General features: G+C 39.0%; 2 protein-coding genes across 2 annotated transcripts in view; both read right to left on the reverse strand.

The window, feature by feature from the left end:
- HMGN1 (high mobility group nucleosome binding domain 1) overlaps nucleotides 1-19,334 on the reverse strand; it is a 1,114,480-nt gene that overhangs the window by 841,831 nt on the left and 253,315 nt on the right. The window lies entirely within an intron of this gene.
- Nucleotides 1-19,334, reverse strand: part of DSCAM (DS cell adhesion molecule) — a 494,765-nt gene that overhangs the window by 395,208 nt on the left and 80,223 nt on the right. The window contains exons 2-3 of the mRNA XM_042456815.1: nucleotides 14,133-14,450; nucleotides 8,630-8,776 (exon numbers count right to left, since the gene is read on the reverse strand). Of these exons, the coding sequence (XP_042312749.1) occupies nucleotides 8,630-8,776; nucleotides 14,133-14,450 (465 nt within the window). The remainder of the gene's footprint in view (nucleotides 1-8,629; nucleotides 8,777-14,132; nucleotides 14,451-19,334) is intronic.

Raw genomic sequence — 19,334 nt, forward strand, 5'->3', positions numbered from 1 at the left:
AAGTTGCACTTATGCATATCAAAGACTCAAACCATTTGACCATTGAGTTTCTGGACTTTGGCCCAGGATACAAACTTCTATTCGAGCCCCAAGCTTCTTTTGTTCATTGGACTAACTTGGCTTTCAGGCAGAAACTCTGCCAGTTTATTCTCTGCTAGACCCCTCTCTCGCTATCCAACTAGCATGGCCTTGGGCGCAACTGATTCCCATATACTATCTCTGAAGTACCTTCAAGAGAAGCAACAGTATAGTTTTTGTGGGTTTTTCGAGGTTTTCAGTATAGTATTTCCATTAGAAAGGCAACAGCCTTTTTAGTATAGTATTTCCATTAGAAAGCCAGATTCTGTTTCATGATAATGCCTTTATTTCTTAGTTCTTGTGTGCATGTGAGAATGTGTGTGTTCAGAGTGCTTGTTATTCCCTTTTAATAAAATACAATTCCTAAAGAATTTGCCTCTGCGATTCTTTTGTATCTTACCTCTGTAAACGTAGAGACTGGTCCCAAGGCTGAGTAACCCAGCCATTGTTGAGCTATTTAATTCTCCCTAGATATTTAGGTTACAGTATGTTGTCTTTTTTTTAACTTCACAAAAAATATGAAAAAAGTCAAGAGTATGCTCTTTCATAAGTTGTTTTGATACCTGATTGCATTTTAAATAATTGTGAATCATTTCAATAACTAGTTGACTTTGGAAGGCTTATGCAACCTCTGCAATATTTCATTTATGTCAATATAGTACTAGTCTCCAGTAATGTTCTTCTGTTCCAACTTGTTAGACTTTTCAATCAGCTTCATGGGGCTCCCAGGAATAATTTCAAGGCTAATTCGTAATGTCAACTTCTCCTCATATCAAAATAAAAACACAGGTTAGACATCATTCCCAGTGAACATTTCTACTCTGAGCCACTTCAAAATCCAGGGCTAAACTACATGCATGGACTAAAGCTTTATCACATAATGGCTTTTGAGCAGTAAAGCATACTTTCATTAAAATGAATGAGCTACTACATCATTTTTATTTCTTATATCAAGTCTGTCAGCACTTTTCAGGCATCTTCCTGGTCAGACTGAGACTCTGAGGCATCATCAAGAATACAGAGTACAATATTTTGTAACTCTAGTCATACTGGCAGGTCTAAGACTATGATGAATCCTGCACTTACAGAATTTAGTGAGCCTTTTTTTCCACACGCACCTCTCAAAACTGCACTCACAGAATCATGAAAACAACATTATGGGATATGGAGAGAATTACTGGTTCATAGTATCTTGGAAGATAATTTCTGGGATAATGAGGGGAACAATGATGTTACAATGAATTTCAGGAGGAATAAGTACTATATATAGGCGGGGAAATGACAAGCACAAATATGGGATGGATGACTCCTGGCCTGAAAGCAGTACATGAAAGCTAAACATGAACTAGCAGTGTAATGTGGTGACCAAAAAAGCCAACATAATTCTCAACTATATAAACAGGAATACAAGTCCAAATCTAGGGTAGTGTCACCCTATTGTGCTTTGGTCAGAACTCAACTGGTATACTATATCCCATTCTGGGCACCACAGCTAAAGAAGACAATAGAGTCTGGAAAAATATCAGGATTTTTTAATATATATTTTAAAGCATTTTTCTTCAAAAAGCCATTATAAAAGTAAAATGTAAACGTTGGTAATGGGTACCATTACTTATTACTTGTTCACAATGAGAAACAAATTAAAGGTTTAGAAAACACAGAGACTTTACCTTTTGCAATAAGATTTCTATGTTTTGCTCTAAAGTCCCCTGTATTCATTAAGGCCCAAAATGCAGGGGCCAAAAAGAGTGGCTTCTGGCTGCTTGGGACAGGACACGCAGACAATGCATGCCCCAGATCAGCTGGAAGCCACTGAAGCCGTCAGAAGGACTCCTTGCCAGCAGCCCATTTGGGACCATGGCAGCGGCTCCAAGCTACCAGTCTGCTTTGGATCTCAGGGATCTTATCTGATGCACCCCAGAATGTCTAAACTCAGAATTGTACTTGGGGAGGCCGAAAACTCTCCCCCCACCACTTTTTGAGGAACTAGCTTACTTTCCTTACTTTCCTCCTATATTAAACTTATGTGCACTGAAAAGTAATGTGCCCCAGTGAAGGCATGAAATATTTTTTTTGCCCCACTGAACAATTCTCGATATATTTGAATTTGGGTGTAAATCTTTAACTATTTCATCCTCACATACAAGGACAAATATTGCAATTCTCCCTTGCTGTGGGAGAAAACCATTATTTCTGTGCAGTAGTCTTTCCATATTTGAATGTCCCAAAGTGTTGGGGGCGGGGGGGTTTGAACAGAATGGCAGAAAATGCACACCTCTGTGTAGAAAGTTTCTCCAGAACACTTCAGGACATTCAGATACTGGAAAACCACACAAAAGTCTCTGTGCTTTATTCTTCTCCCCCCTAAAGTTTCCAAATCGTAAGGAGATTTTTTTTTTCAACCAGAAAGTAAATTGGAAGGCAATAAAAGAAGGAAGTGAGTGACTGGGAAGGCTACAATATGAAACTGCGATGGTCTACAGCAGGGAGAAGGAACCTTCACCCTGCTATAGATATAGATGTCAGAGGATGTTTAACTGCAACTCACATCAGCTCCAGCTAGAATAACAAGTATGGGGGGAGTAACACAGCTGTCTGGAAGGCCACGTGTTCCCCAGCTGTAATTTACAGTTTTCAAAATAGAAATGTCAGGCTGCAAAACAGAAGTGTCACTACATTATTATTATTTTATTTTATTTGTTTATTTCAACATCTCATCACATATAAGAAGCGGGAAATCTACATATGAATTTAATCTTAATTCAATTTGGATTTTAACAGCAAAATGTACAGTTGTGTAATAGGATGTAGGAATGGAAAATATTCAAAAATATCTGAGAAATTGTTGAAGAACATGCTTTTCCTGGGTTGAGAAACCCTGACCAGAAGATTCCTGGAATGATGAGAATTGCCGTAGTTCAGGATTTATTCTGCGCAAAATTCATACTTGAATGTTTTTCACAGGAAAGGGCACTTTCTGCACACAAAAAAATATTCCTGCACATAAAATATTGTTTCTGTGTGTAGAAAATGCTGCAATTGGGGACTAGGCAAAATTTGTGTATTGCTGATTTGCATAGAAAACATTTTCTGGACAAGAATCAGCATTTTCTGTACAAAATGACTTTGTATGAATTTTGTGCATGATCCGTCCTGAACTGCAAAATCTGACAATGCTATTTAGGAAAAATCTGAAGCCTCCATTTACAGCATCAAATGCACAACAAAACTATCTCCTTGATTCTTTAACTGCCTCAATTGGACTGTTTTGATTTCTCTGCCCATTATTATTATTATTATATTATTATTATTATTATTATTATTATTATTATTATTATTTATCATACACCCTGCCTTTCTCCCAGTACAGGGACTCAAGGCCCTTTCTCATCCATCCACCATTTCTCCCTTCCTTTCTCCATTCGTCCTTTACAGTTATTGCTTCCACATTCCACAACACACCCTAGGGAGTGATAGCCACTTAAAGTAATGTGAGTTGTTTGTTAATTATTCATTTCATAATGAAGCAGGAATCAATGAACACTTTCTGTTTTCTCTTATTTTTGTTGACCCCCTATCTGTGCATTACCAGCAGTCTTGCTAAGACAAACAAAAATGAAATACCAAATGACGTATTAGCAACCTGTGGCTGAGAGTGGAGGTGAAACAACATAACTGAACAGAAATGAACCTTAGTCAGTAGTCATGCAGACTATGAGAGCCTATCTTGTATTGTGATTTTGTCCTATCCACCTGAAATATTTTAAATAGCCTGAACAAATTATTAGCCTGCATCTTTCTGGAGTTTGTCAGATGCTCATAGTGGCTGGTATAGCAATTTTAAATGCAGAGTCATGAATTAACTTGCATACTTTAATTTATTGCTCACTCTACAGTATTTTATTTTGGCCCCATGAAAATGAGAAAGAAAATAATTAAAGAAACCAAACATATGACACTATAAAGCTTGATTTTTTAAATGCAATTGGTATGTTTAATATCACCCCTAATGGAATAATTTTTAATGAACAGTTTGGATTCAGGCAGTCTAGACCACAGCCTTAGATTCTATCACGATGACAACATAGAGAGACAACATAGGGACCTTGAAACGGTGATACATGCTCTGGTAACCTCTCATCTAGATTTCTGTAATGCGCTTTACATGGGGCTAATCCTTTTACCAAGCTCGGAAGCTTCAGTTAGTACAAAATTATGACAGCCAGATTGGTCACCGGTTCATCAAGGTTTGACCATATTACACCAATCCACTTCCGGGCACAGTACAAGGTGTTGGTTATTATCTATAAAGCCCTACATGGCTTGGGTCCGAATTACTTATGGGACCGCATCTCCCTATACAATCCACCCTGCACTCTTAGAACATCGGGCAAGAACTTATTGGAAATAGCAACCTCCAAATACGCTATTACTTTCCAAAGATCATTCTCAACAACGGCTCCAAGACTTTGGAACAGTCTTCCTGAGGCGATCCGTTTGACAGCCTCGTTAGAAACATTTAGAAAAGCAGTTAAAACTGAGCTTTTTGGTCGAGCATACCCCCCCAGATATGAATACCCCCTGGATATGAATGATATGTTCTTGTCTATGTATGATCCCTGCCTTGTTTGTGATATTATTGTTATTGTCTGACATTGATATTTTGTTGTTTTTAGCGGTTTTTAATTGAATTTTGAATACTTTGTGATTTTACTTAGTCTGCAACCCCACCTCGATCCACTGGGAGAGGCAGGGAAACATAAATAAATTATTATTATTATTATTATTATTATTATTATTATTATTATTATTATATCTTTGAATATCACTCAGCGGGGAAACAAGTGCTCATACAAACATGTCTGTTGTCCTCAATCCCTTTGTAGAGGCAGGATATAAATAAAAGTTATTATTATTATTATTGTCAGTGGGGTAACAGTGAAGGAAAGGTCTTTTTTGCAGTGGTATCCTTGTTATGGAATATCCTTTCCTTAGAAGCCCAATTGGCACCAACACTGGTATAATGCTGGTGCTAAATCTAAATATAGCTTTTTATTATTATCATTAAACCCTTTGGGTCCTAATTGGTTTCATCTAAAAATGCACATGCCTCAGGGTTTTAAATTGTTTTAACTGATTTTAATTGTCTTGTTTTAACTTTTCAGACAATGCTTTTAGTCTATTTATATAATTTCCTATTGTTTTGTATTATTGTTTAAACAGATTTTATTTAACATCACCCTGAGACTGTAGGATATAGAGTAGGATGAAAATATTTTAATAATATAAACAAACAAACCACTGTGAGAGACAGTTATTTCCCTCATGTTCTGTGTGTAGCCTTCCCATAGGTATCTGATTGCCCACTTTGATAAACAGGATACTGGATTAGATCTTTGGTCTGATCCACGAAGGCTCTCTTTGTGCCCTTAATCCATTATTGTGGTGGCACTGCATTGGCAGTAGAACTCCCCCCCTTCCCTCCCTTTTGAAGCCCTCTTACTCACCCCCATAAACTTGGGACAATAGATTTCCCAGCCCACTATAGAAGGTTTTACTATGCAGAGTTGTGTGTGGCTGCAATGGGGGTGCAATTTACAGTTTCATCAGCAGAAATCTCTCTTAAATTCTGTCATATGTCCTTTGAAGGACATTGGTTGAGTTTGAGGTTTGGAGGATAAGGTTCAGCTCTTGGTCCTTTTCAAGTGAAGATACAAATACATCACACCACATGGGAGCCTCCAGCCATCACCGCATATAATCAGTTTAATTTCTAGCCATTCATTGCCTTACCAATTAGAAGAAAAGTTTGCAAGAGGATATAATTCAAAGTGAGGAACAGTGTGGTGTAGTGTTTGGGTGTTAGACTAGGACTCTAGAGACTAGAGTTCAAGTTCCCACTTAGCCATCGAGACCCACTGGATGACCTTGGGTGAATCACACTCTTTCAGCCTCAGAAGAAAGCAAAGGCAAACCCCCTCTGAACAAATCTTTCCAAGAAAACTCTGTAATAGTTTTGGCTTAGAGTCATCAGAAGCTGGAAAAAAAATTGAAAGCACAGAACAAGAACAACAATAATTCAGAGTGAAACGTTCGACATTTTGATTTTGCTGCAATATTCAACCACTGTCTGTCAACATACAAATAGCAATTATACCTTCTCTGGGTTTAAAACCTTTCACAAAACTTTACAATTTATACAAAAACATTCATTTTTTACCATTGTAGAAAGTGGCATGTTCTTAATGCTGACTCTTTCTTAGAAGGAGTATTTTATATACTTCAGTAAACACATAATATAGTAAATATATTGTGAAATGTAATTTTACTATAAAAACAGCACACATTTCAGTTATTTTAGACAAAAAAGTAAGATAAGTCCTTTTATGATATGACAGTAGCATGAATAAATACATTTGTATACAGAAGAGATTTTATTTCAAACATATTTTCTTGAAGAGCCTTAAATATCATGCTTGTGAAGCATTTGAAACATTTTTGTTAACACAGACAACATAAATACTAAATTATCATTTAGTATTGTTGCAGACTCTATTTTAAAAAAAATCACTATCAGAAGCCAATGAAGAACATTAAGAACCTCACATCCCAGACCTAGTGAGCATTAAGTGAAATAGAGACATAGTGAATCATTTCACAACAACCTCTTCCATGCAATTCCATTTGATCCATTCTTCCTAACCACTTTGCAGGAAGATGTGCTTCATGCATACACTAATAAACAGCTTTTCTATATCCTAAATATCACTGGGCAGTGTGTGTTTTATCTCAATATTCCAACAACACAAGCATGGTTTACCACATAGATCTTACTCATCCAACATGCCCCAAGCTGAGAGGAAGATGCCAGATGAAAAGGAAAGAACTGCAAGCAAGACAATTCACATCTTTCCACTGTTGTTGTATCACACAGAATCCATTCTCGTGCTGCTAAGCACATGCGCCAAGTAGGTTAGACAACTGACTTATCAAGTGGTTAAATGTGCACTGTGATAAATAATCACTTGGTTGTGGTTGTCTATATTCATCACATTAAGCCAAGGCTTGTAGATTCTTTTTGTACAATATTGCCAAAATCCGACCATATCTCTCTGCCTCTACTGCCAAGATCCTGGTCCATGCCCTAGTGATCTCATGACTTGATTACTGTAACGTCCTCCTGGCTGGGCTTCCTCTTTCTCACCTCCGTCCTTTAATCTCTGTCCAGCATTCAGCTGCACGCATTATCACTTCCACCCACCACTCTGACCACATCTCTCCTGTCTTGGCATCCCTTCACTGGCTCCCCCTCCCTTTCCGCATTTAGTATAAGCTCCTGCTGTCGACATTTAAAACCCTCCATGGACTGGCCCCTCCTTACTTATCAGACCTTCTTTCTCCTCACCTTTCCACTCAGGCCCTCCGTTCTGATAGTCAAGGTCTGCTGTCTCAGCCCAGGACTTCCTCTGCCCCATCCCACATTCGCCCCTTTTCACTTGCTGCCCCTCACTCCTGGAACCTTCTTCCCCCACAAGCAAGAGCCATCACTTCTTTAACCAGCTTCAAAATGGAGTTGAAAACCATCCTGTTCACAGAAGCCTTCCCAGGCATTGCATAATTGTCGCTTACTATTTGATGTTCTTTTGGTGCCTGTTTATCAAACCATTTCCTGTATTGCTATGTACTGTATATGCATTATCCTACTTGAGAGTATGTATTTTCCCTGGAAGAAGATTAACCATCCATTATGAAGCCAAGCCCTCCCTCCAGTCCATCTGCCTTGGTCCAGGCCTCGGAGGTAGAGAGGAACTGCTGGACCTCTTACCCTTTCCCTCCACCACTCCCTTCTCCTTCTGTGCATGTCTTTTTAGATTGTAAGCCCGAGGGCAAGGAACCGTCTAACTAAAAAGATTGTATGTACAGTGCTGTGTAAATTTACAGCGCTTCATAAATAAAGGTTAATAATAATAATAATAATTAAGCAGCCCAAGAACTGATTTCAAAGAGCAGGGGAAACACCTTAATTAACTGAGCTAAATGAAGAAATAATTTTAAATGGATTATATAAATTTTTTATTCTAAGGAGATTATCACATGGACGAAGTTCCTGTTATTGAAGAAATGGCTGATCTGTGAAGGCTTTGAGGATGGGAGAGGCAAGGGGACCCTTCAATGAGAAATTAGAAGCGCATCCGGCTATTACACCTTTGTGCTTCAGGAGCATTTTGCTGGCGTTTAACCCACAGTAAACCTCCCGTATGATAATTTCCTAAGGCAAAACAAAACTAATGTAACTTCTGGTAGAAATCAGTGTCCTGACAAGTGTACAAGAAAGCAGATTTCATAATAACAACAAATAGAATCCAATTGTGAAAAAATACACCAAATCCTTCTGAATAGTTCATGTCACCACACCCATATAGATGTTTCAATGGAATAGTTCAACCACAGAGGGGGAGGAGAACATATAGCTACTTTCAGTTCAAAAGAAGCATCAGATATAGAGGAAAAAGTACTTGCTGGAGCACTCTAGTGACCGAGGTGGACCTACCTGAGACGAGTGAAACTGTGTCTTTCTCCCATGAGACAACAGTGATGTATGCCTCCACAGAGGAGGGGATAATGCACTTGAAGACCGCTACATTGCCTCTCATGGCTTTCTGGTCCTCCACACGGACTGTATATGGTTCTCGTAAAACTTTTAAGAAAAAAGGAAAATGTGCAGAGTCACACAAAAAGAACCATCAGGGAATAGCCAGTGAAAGAACACATTAAATGCTATGTCTAGTAGAAACACAAAGACTATATTTCTGTTCGCTAGAAGTAAAGAAGAAGGTAAAAAGAAACAATTAAACCTATTAGTTCTTTCACTTTCAGGAGCCCTCCAGTCAAATTTGTCCAAGTCAAAAGAAGCCCAAGACAATCAAACTGTTACAGTTCTCTTGAAATGGAGCTTGCAAAAGTGTGTCTGTTCAGGAAGGGGAGGGGGGGTTGACAGTCAAGTACAAATGCTATGACAACAATGAAAAGTGCTTCCAAATATTTGCCAGTCTCTTTTATCTTCTCTCTGTCTTCTTCCACCCTCTGTCGTTTGGACCTCCATATCTCCTGAAGAGTAGCTCCTGAAGGTTTTTCGGGCCCTCAATCTTTTCTTTTAAGATGCAGAAGTGATTGATCCCAACTCAGGTTCAGCTGGATCCTACCATTCCACCAGTAAAAAGTCACCATTAAGTCACTGCCCACTTCACCCATAGGAGCCCTGTGACCAAACCTATGTCATCCCAATTTATGCCCAGTTTGAGACCACAGACAACATATCTAAATTGAGACTTGGCAAGGATATACTCCAGAAGTCTTTAAAATGTAGAGAAATTGGCTGCTGTAGCCTAAAGAATAACATGCAGAAGAACATAACTCTGTGTGAAGTCAAGAGCTAAATAAGAGCTTTCTAATATATACTCCAATTCAGAGGCTTCCTGTAGTGTGCCAACTGTAGATACTACTTCTCTTCTCTCCTGTGCCTTGGAGGAAAACTGTGATTCCTAAGCAAATGCAACTCCATTGGCTAAGTAAGTTAGAACCACCCTCAAGCCATGCCATGAGGTTGTTGATTCAAGCCTCAGGACCTCAAGTCTTTAGATGGTAGCCAAAAAAGATAAATAAAAGTAACTGGAAGGGCCCTTAAAAAACAGTAAGTTCACCAGGAGTGACAGTTAAATTAGTATGAGTTTGTAAGAAAAAGTTCCATAAATTTGTTTGAGTGGAAACAGATGAAGCAAAAAAGGCTATTGTTAACAATGATGAAGATATGATTGTTGTCTTTGTGGAAAATCATCCTCGCCCAGACCCTATTATAAGTACATTACTGGTGCACTGGGACTTTGTCAATTCATTCCACACAAGTAAAGACACCTTTTTATTTTATTTTGTATTCTATGCTAAACACTAACTAATATTTTATATTATGTATATAAATATCCGGCCATGGAGGGAGGGAGAGATAAATATGTATATATTTTATATTATGTATATAAATATCTGGCCATGGAGGGAGAGATGCAGGCCCAGCTCCATTGGACCTGGCCTGAGCTAAGAAGAAGAGCCCTCCCTCCAGTCCATCTGCCTTGGTCCAGGCCTCAGAGGGAGAGAAGAACTGCTGGACCTGATCCCCTTCCCCACCACCATTCCCTTCTCCTTTTGTGTCGTGTCTTTTTAAATTGTAAGCCTGAGGGCAGGGAATCATCTAATTAAATATAATAATAATTGTAAGCCACTCTGAGAGCCGTTAGGTCTGAAGGGCGGGGTATAAATACCGTAAATAAATAAATAATAAATAAATAAACATTTATAATAGCAATTTAGCATCATCCATCTTAACTTGCTTTTGGGGGGGATAGATCTGAAAATAAAATAAGGATTGTCTTTAATGCCCTCTTTCACCTCATTCATATATATATTCAAAAGCAAAAAGTGTGTGACACTGTCCTGTGGACATATAACATTTCAGAATGCTGTTGTAAAAACCCATACAGTTAAATGAAAATCACATCAGATTCTAACCTGGCCTATTAGTTTTTTGTGTATATCGCTCAGTTATGATAGCATTTGGTAACATTGGTGTCTTTCACACTACACAATTGTAGAACTTTGAAACCACTTTAACTAGCATGGCTGCATTCTATGGAATCCTGGGATCTGTACTTTCATAAAGTTTTTTGAATTCTCTGCCAGAGACTTCTAGTGCCTTACAAATCACAGCATTCTTCAGGATGCATTTAAAGTGGTAATAAAGTGGTTTAATAACTGCTCTCTGAAAAGATAGTATCCTACCAATGTTCTGAAGTAGTTCAGTGACAGGAGACTTCAGAGCTGTGACAGGTTTGATTTTTTTTTTATTCCAACTCACATAATCCCCTCTATGCTGGTTGGGGAATTCTGGATGCTGGACAAACTCTAGGAGAATTCAGCCTCTTAAACTTGTGAACATATAGATCATCACTGATTTCTGATCCTTGTAAACAGCCCCTTCCTGGCTTTCTCTTCAAAGAGTTTTAAGGCATTGCTCTTTGTGTGTCCCATACTATCTAAACTAATGTTTGGAATACTATGCATTACACAACATGAGGTTTAGTATATAATATTCACAAAGCGCTTCTGAATACTGTTTTCATACCTTATTGTTTGAAAATGGGATCTGTGGTCATTCAGGTGTTACACTAGTGGCCATTCTTTGTATTTTCTCTGAGCAAATACCCCCAAACATTGCAGATCGTCAGACATAACCTCATTTTCTGGGGTAAATGTCCTGAGGTCTACTCAGGCAGAGGCCATGACCTGGTGGGGATCAGCTGGTTGGGGTTCCTATGGCATGCTGTGGGGGCATGCCTCATGTGGATCATACAGTTTACAAACGATAAACCCCCACCCAACATTATTCTCATTCACCTGGTCAGTATGACCTGGTTAAGATGCCTACACTACAGATCATGGGCACAATGATGGTGAACCTCTATGATGTGAACAAAGTTGCTCTCAAGACGTGTTTGGTGGAGGGCTTGTAGTGATACACCAATCAATGCTACACACTGCCACATTAACCAGAACATCATATGTAATCTCACTTGGACTGGTGGTGAACCAGTCTCCTACCTGGAAATTTGTGAGGACTTAGCTCACTTGTCTAAAGGCAATTTGGTAAATCTTTCCCTGGAGAAGTGAGATATTTACTTGGATTCCATCATCCACTTGCTGCAGCACTACGTGCTGGAGATGGGAGTGGGCAGAGAAGGTGCCAAGCTAGACTGGACCCCTCCTGTGGTGGATATAGAAGGGAGGAGGAAACATCAGGCATGAGTGAAAGTGAGGTGGAGATCACTATTACAAGTAGGGAGAGAAAAAGGCGAGAGCATCTGCAGTTGGGGCATATACAGGTGAATATATTCCTGACCTAAATTTTGGCATGAAGCAGTGAGTGGTTAATTTGGAATACCCTGCATTGAGGTTTACTGACTGATGCAGGTTACCACCCCCATGTAGTGAATTACCAAGTACTGAACCATTAGACATCATGTTTCTTTCCTCCTCACTGGTGCAGATACATTGTATGATGATATATTTTATGATTCTAATATTTCCATTATAGTTGTGGCCAATTTACAATCCATAATACAGTGTCCAATCTTTGGAGTGTCCAATCTTTGGTCTCAGTGCAACAAGGGACACCTTGCTGGTAAGGTAATATGTCCTGTCTCCTATTATAAGCATGGTTTGCTGGGGTGGAAGAGACGCTGAAAAAAACACAATGTACCTTAGAGCTACTGACAAGCTAATTATCCAGAGTACATATTCCAGGATTCCAGAAAGTTATTTAAAACAGTTCTGATAACATCAGTGACACTGATTCAAGAACATTTTGATTGAAACAGAGGATACCTCCCTCTTTCCCCTCCTCTTTCTCTCCACTTTAAGTCAACTTCATTAGGATCCACAAAACCTATAAATGTACTTCAGAGAATAACTTATAGTTTAACATGGATTAAAATATATAGAGGATTTCATATAATACAGTATTAGTCCATAATAAAACAATCCAAAACCTATCAGAATAATGTCCTGGATAATTCCTATTTTAATTGCATAATATAAAAGCATTCCATTAGGTTCTTTTGGTGACAGAGAAATCTGTGCCTTCAAGAAAATGAAGACATTCAGACATTGAGATAATTTACCCAGTAGAGAACTTTAAAAGACAAGAGGAAAACATTAAGATAGAATAAAGAATGACATCCAAGTCCATGTTGTTGGCCAATGAGGACTGGGAGTGTTGGCAGAAACAATGCTTTCAAATAAAGGTCCCTCCAAGCATAAACACATTTAACATAATAGCTCTGAGTTGGTGGGGCTAGCACAGGGATGCAGCATTGGGCAAAGCAGCAAAAGCTCAGGTGCTCTCCTGCATCATCACTGAAATACCCTATATGCAAGGAATACAGGGAATTGGATCTTCTCTCACACTAGTCTTTTGGGTTGCCACTGTACACACTAGTAACAGCATCTATCTGCACAGAAACCATATCCCATGGGCCTTCCACCCAACACAATTAAAGTGCCATATCCTACTTTAACTGATATGGCAGCATCCTATGGAAGCCTGAGGTATATAATAAATAATCTATTTTAATATTCTAATAATTTAATTCTGTTTTAATATATCACTTTTCTATATTTTTACTTGTATTGTTTTTAAATGTTGTGAAACCACTCTGAGACCCAGTTCTGGGAGAAAAGCAGGATACAATTAAATAGAAGAAGAAGAAGAAGAAGAAGAAGAAGAAGAAGAAGAAGAAGAAGTCTGATGAGATACTAGAGGATGAGAATTCTAAATAAATCTTTCTCTTTAAAAAAAAACTTGCAAATCCCAGGATTCCATAGCATGGAACCATGGCAGTTAAAGTGGAATCATAGACCTTTAATTGTGTAATGTGAAAAGACACACTGGCGGGTTACAGACCGCTGCTTTGCGGTGGTCTGCCGCCGCCGCCACCGCCGCTTGCTCCGTGAGGGAGCCGTAGCGCGGAGCAAAAATGGAGCTCCTTCTTGCGGCACCTCTATGACGTTGCGAGGTGCCGCTGGCACATTCACGACGTCATAGGTGCCGCGACACGTCTGGACGCTATGCATCCGATATGTAAACATGGCGGCCCCCATATGGAAGGGGCGCCGCCATATTGGAATACGTACTAGGGTTAAGGGGGTGCGGAAGCACCGCCCCTTCCTAATCCTAATACCTATTCCATACGTATTTTTTGGCGGTCTGTAACCCGCCACTGACTTGTCTCATCCATTCTTCCACTATTACACAACTTCTTCCCTACCCAATCCATAGGACTACTGGTCAATCTTAGATCCCACCCACATTTCCATCTGATGAGTATAATGGAAAGTATATGATCTCTGAGCAGGAATCAGGCCTAAATTGCAACCTTGCCTAGCACACTCCATTCTCTCTTAATGTTAAATAAATATTAATAAGATCACTATTTGACTGTACTCACCGGCCTTAATGTGAACATCCTGACTTCTGATTTTCCCTGAAGGATTTTCAGCTGTGCAATAGTAAATGTTATCATGGATTAAGTTATTAAAGCTTGAAGGAGGGAAAGGGAAAATTTGGAGAGTGCCATTAGGGTGGACGTGGCGGATCCCTGGAACATCGTAGATCTCCTCGCCCGTTGCTAGGTACCATCTGAGCGTCACAGGAGGGATCCCTGCAGCTGGACAGGGCACCAGTGTCCCTGTGGTGCTTGCAAACACTACCTCTTGCAAAGATGCATTGACAAAATATAAGCTGGCATGTAGATCTTCACCAAAAACTGCAAGACAGAAACAGAAATGCACACAATTAGATGGAGGGAAGAAACAGAAAGCAAATCTTTTCTTGCTTGTCCATTAATGATGGCAACAGCCCAGCTCAATGAGATTTTTCAGCAGCTGAACACTCTTTTGTATCATATATATTATATGCATTGTCTTTTGAGACTGCAAACTGCAACTAAATGAAGGTCACTGACAGAAACTGAATCCAATGTAGAAGATAAAAATTTCCTTTGGTAGGTGTCTCTCTTGCATCCAATTTAATTAACTCAGAAGCCATAGATTCCAATTCAAAGAGGTAAGGAGTAGGATAACAGAAGAGAATTCCTGTTTGGGATAAAGCAAGTTAAATTACTTCCCACCAGTGTCAGCATTTTCAGTAAAATAAAATACAACATAATATATACTAACACTTTCATTTAAAATGTTTTAATTATGGCATAAATCCAACAAGGCTGATAAATCTCTCAGTGAACTGCAGTAGATCAATAGGATTTCTGTCTCCCAATTGTTTCACAGTAGCAGCTCTACCAGAATGACTCTATCTCTAATTATACAGCTGAAATGAAGAAGGTTTGGGAAGTAACAAGCTGTGGATTTTTGTGTGAGATAACTGTGACGCCTCATAGAGTCACAGCATTGGAAGAGAGTTTGATACACACAGAAAATTGAAAGCAAGTGGACATAAATGCAAAGAAATGTTTCTTCATATATAGATAGATAAGATACATGAGACAGAAGAAACATTTCCCTTCATATATTCCTGTGAGGCTGGTGATACATAAATGTCCTAGAGCTGTGGTCCCCAAATTTTTCAGGCTACAGTCCCCTTTCCTCTTGACCACCAACTCTAGAGCACACATGCAAACACACACTTCTTGATATTAGGTCTGTTCTTCTACTGCAAATTCAAAACTACTGACCTTGTTCACTGCTCTCTTTGCACCCAGTCACTTCAAGAGCAGCAACTGAGATGCCTCTCACCCATGCCAGCCTTGTGGCAAAGAGGAAAGAGGCCTCTTGGTTACTGTTCAACCAGCTGTTTGAATGGTGACCAGGTGCAAAAGGAGAAGTTTCTCACCAGCAAAGAAGGACTGTCCATTCTTCTTTGTTGGGAGCAGAGACAGGCACAGCCAGTGTATGTGTAGCGGGTTTACAAAGGCCATATTTTTTGGACTGGAGACTGGGAGAGATTTTAACTACAGTCTGCCCTTGCCATATGCAGGGTATCCATTCTGGACAAACACACCCCGCCATGTATGGCAAATTTCATATATGCTTGAATCTCATTGATTTGAATGGTGGCACACTCCCATTTCTCCGGTGCATATGCCATTTTGTCCCTTGTCTCTCGCCATCCATGTAAGCTTAAAGCCATGTACAGTGTACAGTGAGGGCATGTATGCCAAGAGCGGGCTGTACAAGAGGCATTCCAAGATGAAGTACTCTCTCCAAAGTATGATCTGCCTATTTGTGTCCAAGGCTGTTTTTGTCCCTGGTAGAGTCATTTAATAATTAAATATAAAATCATTATCTTTCCCTATTCATAATTAATTAAAATTCTAATTTTAAAAATTCCTGTATCTTTTACACATTAGAAGCAAAATATCAGCTTGGCATACATTCATCTGAGGATAGAATCTGACCCTGAATTACAACAACTTTTTAAAAAGCAAGGCAAAAATATTTTACTCTAATTGCATTTGATGATGCCAAATGGGCATCAAATATTTTTTGACATAAAGAGACAAAAATCAAAGGCAAGTTCAGGGTAAGCAGAACATATCTGGGTTGTTTTTTTAATGATATGAATAAAATAGGCATAAGTAACATGAATTATTTAATTAGGTGACTCATAGGGCATTCCTATGCAGCCTATTCAGAAATAGATCCAACTGAGTTCAATGACGTTTTTCCAAGATGTCTATATACTATAGGTTGCAACCTCAACCTTATTTTACTCAGTAACAATACAGAAACATAAGTGGCACTTAGAATAAATATTGGGATGACCCTGCCCTCTATTTTATTCTCTCCACTAATTTTCTTGCTCCTTCCACCAACATCATTTCATGTCCACCAATCGTGCTTCATCTTCTCTAGCCTGTTTGAAGGAGGAGATAACCCACTAAACATTGTTTATACTTTTGCAAACTTTGAAGCCCCAACAAAATTGCTTGTACCTCACAATGATACTGTTTCCTAATTCCCACTTCCCAGTTTCTTATGTGGCCAGGACCTCAAAACACAGCTCTTTCAGTCAGCTGAATAAAGGCCAGATATTTGTATGCCTCTGAATCCCAAATTCAACCTTTAACTAGACTTTGTGGTATATTGTCATGATCAGTAAACTCTCCCCTTCAAGATAAAAACCATTTCTTTTCCAGCTGCATAGCTGATTTTAGGAAAAGCACAAAAATGTATGAGGATCATGGATGGCAATCCATAAAAAGAGAACCAGTCCTCTGACCCCCAAATAAGTTGTAGGCCATCCCAGGTCATATACCTTTACATCTCTGAGGATGTTCTTTGAGAGATGTCACAAGTACTGCTCTGTCACAAAGCTTTTTCTACACGCAAAGCAATGTCAGGTGTAGCCAACAGCAACAAAAAAATAGGGGTTATTTAAAGGAGGTGAGCCTGTGTATCCACAAATAAGTTGTGGAGCATCACAAACCATATGGCTTCAAATCCAGGACCATGTCCTCTGTTGTAAACTGAGGACATTGTCTCATTAATGTTTTCCTCTTAGGAGCAAAGATGCTATTTGGCTTCATAAAGGAGCTTTAATTGTTTAGCAGAATATAAAAATCAGTACTTAAGAGGTTCTCTGTTCTCAGACATATAGTCTAAAAGGTAAAAGATACAAGGAGTAGAATTAGAAGGGAGAAGGACATATGGAAAATAGAGTTTGACATCCATACATGGAAATTCTGGACACAACTTTTTAATTCTCTGTCATATGCTGGAAAAAAATTATTTCTCCACACTGGTGGCTTCTAGATGTTTTGCATTATTTCTAGAAACTTCCCAGCCAGCACAGCCATCAAGCAGGAGAAACTCTTCTCAGAGAAACAGTTGTGGTCCTCCATGCCACCTGGGTGTGAGGAAGTGGCATGACCAGTGAAGGCATTCCTAATCCAGTGCATATAGAAGGCCCTATATTGGGGGAGGGTGCTCTAAACTGGGTGTTTTTGTATGAGTAAGATGTACTCTTTCAAGGAAAGAAAGACCTTTATCCCATCTGTATATAAATGTATGCCATTCTCTCTCATGTTTAACCTCAAGGTGCCTTTTTATTTTATTTTTTTAAATATAATGATGAAACCACAAATTCAACCATAAGACACCATAACACCCATTGGTGGAACCAACTAAGGGCCAGAACAGACTGGCAAGAAGAAGCCACTGAAGACGACTTGGGGCCGCTGCAAACACATGTGCTGCCCCAAATCTGCCTTGAACCCAGACCAAATAGGAGTTGAAAAGGTTATAAACACCACACCGGCACAGTGTCTTGAAGCCGCCATGTCTCAGTGGCTTCCAGATGGTCTCCAGGTGTCATCAGAGCATGCAGTATGTAAACACCACACGCTGATGATGCCCGGAAGTGAGCTTTTTTCAGCCATCTGTTTCGGCTCTAAAATGTCAATAAGCTAAAGACAACGTAAAAAGTTTAAAGTATAAAAAGCCATTAAAAGTGTGCAAGAACAGGCTGGTGTGTCTTGTCTCCTGCTGAAAAATTATAGAGTGCCAGGCTTACATGTATTTCCATAACTAGGGTGCAGCTTCTGAAAAGGCTCTCAAGCAGTCATGTACCTAAAATAGCTTAATTTGGCAGATTGGGACCTGGGGGAAAACTTTTGAAGGTCTTAGCTAGAAGGGACATTCTTGTGGAAAAGTCTCTCCTCTTATAAAATAAAACTAGGAGGCCACTACTACTCACACTATGGACTCCAAAAAAGGGGAGATAACCTAGTGCACAAATGTGTGTGGGTGTTCTTTAGAAACTCTGTTGCTGAAAATTCAAATATCAGCATTCAAAACAGAATCCATAAAAATAAAGACAATTCTATTTCCTTTCAGAGGTACTATAAAGCAAGCATTAGGGACCTTACTATCCTAATATCGGTATATCTATTTCTCCTTGAGTGCCTCTGCATAGCTCTCATTAATGTTAATATTCACATGCATGTCAGGAAGAAGGCATAAACTACATAATGAACCTTAATAAGCACTCATTTTCAGGTGACATTCATTATATGAAAATGTTTGAGGCCAAAATATATCAGTGTGATTATGAAACACAGAAGAGATTTTCAAAGCCATCAGATTCATTAGTGGCAGCAACAGACACGGGTTTCTGCCTCTGAAAATGACAGGGAGAGGTATTAGCAAATAAAAAACTAAAGGCTAATCACTTCAGAGATGTTCAGTTCATCCAAATCCAAATAGTAGGATGATTCAATGTTCCCCATAAACACCTCCTTCAAGAATTTAAAATACAGCTTTATTCAATTAAACCAAAATATATATATATTTTAATATGCCAGCATCCAGTCCTGAAATATACACAACAATAATGAAGCAGAGTTGGTCCCAGAACCAGTGTTGTGAAAATTATTCTTCCTGCCATGGTGCAACTGTAACCAGCCCATTCTCCACATGTATCTGGAAAAACATGAAATGTGTTTTTCAAAGGCAGCTTCTGCCAGGCAGACTTGAACATTACCACTGCCTGGTTAGCCACTGTTTTTAATTACTGTTTGCTTTAATTGTTTTTTATGAGCCTTCAAGGAGATTCTGATTTATGGTGACCCTCTCCTAGAATAATTATTATTATTATTATTATTATTATTATTATTATTATTATTATTATTATT

This window comes from Sceloporus undulatus, chromosome 3 (genome assembly GCF_019175285.1).
Source record: "Sceloporus undulatus isolate JIND9_A2432 ecotype Alabama chromosome 3, SceUnd_v1.1, whole genome shotgun sequence".
In the NCBI taxonomy this organism is placed as follows: domain Eukaryota; kingdom Metazoa; phylum Chordata; class Lepidosauria; order Squamata; family Phrynosomatidae; genus Sceloporus; species Sceloporus undulatus.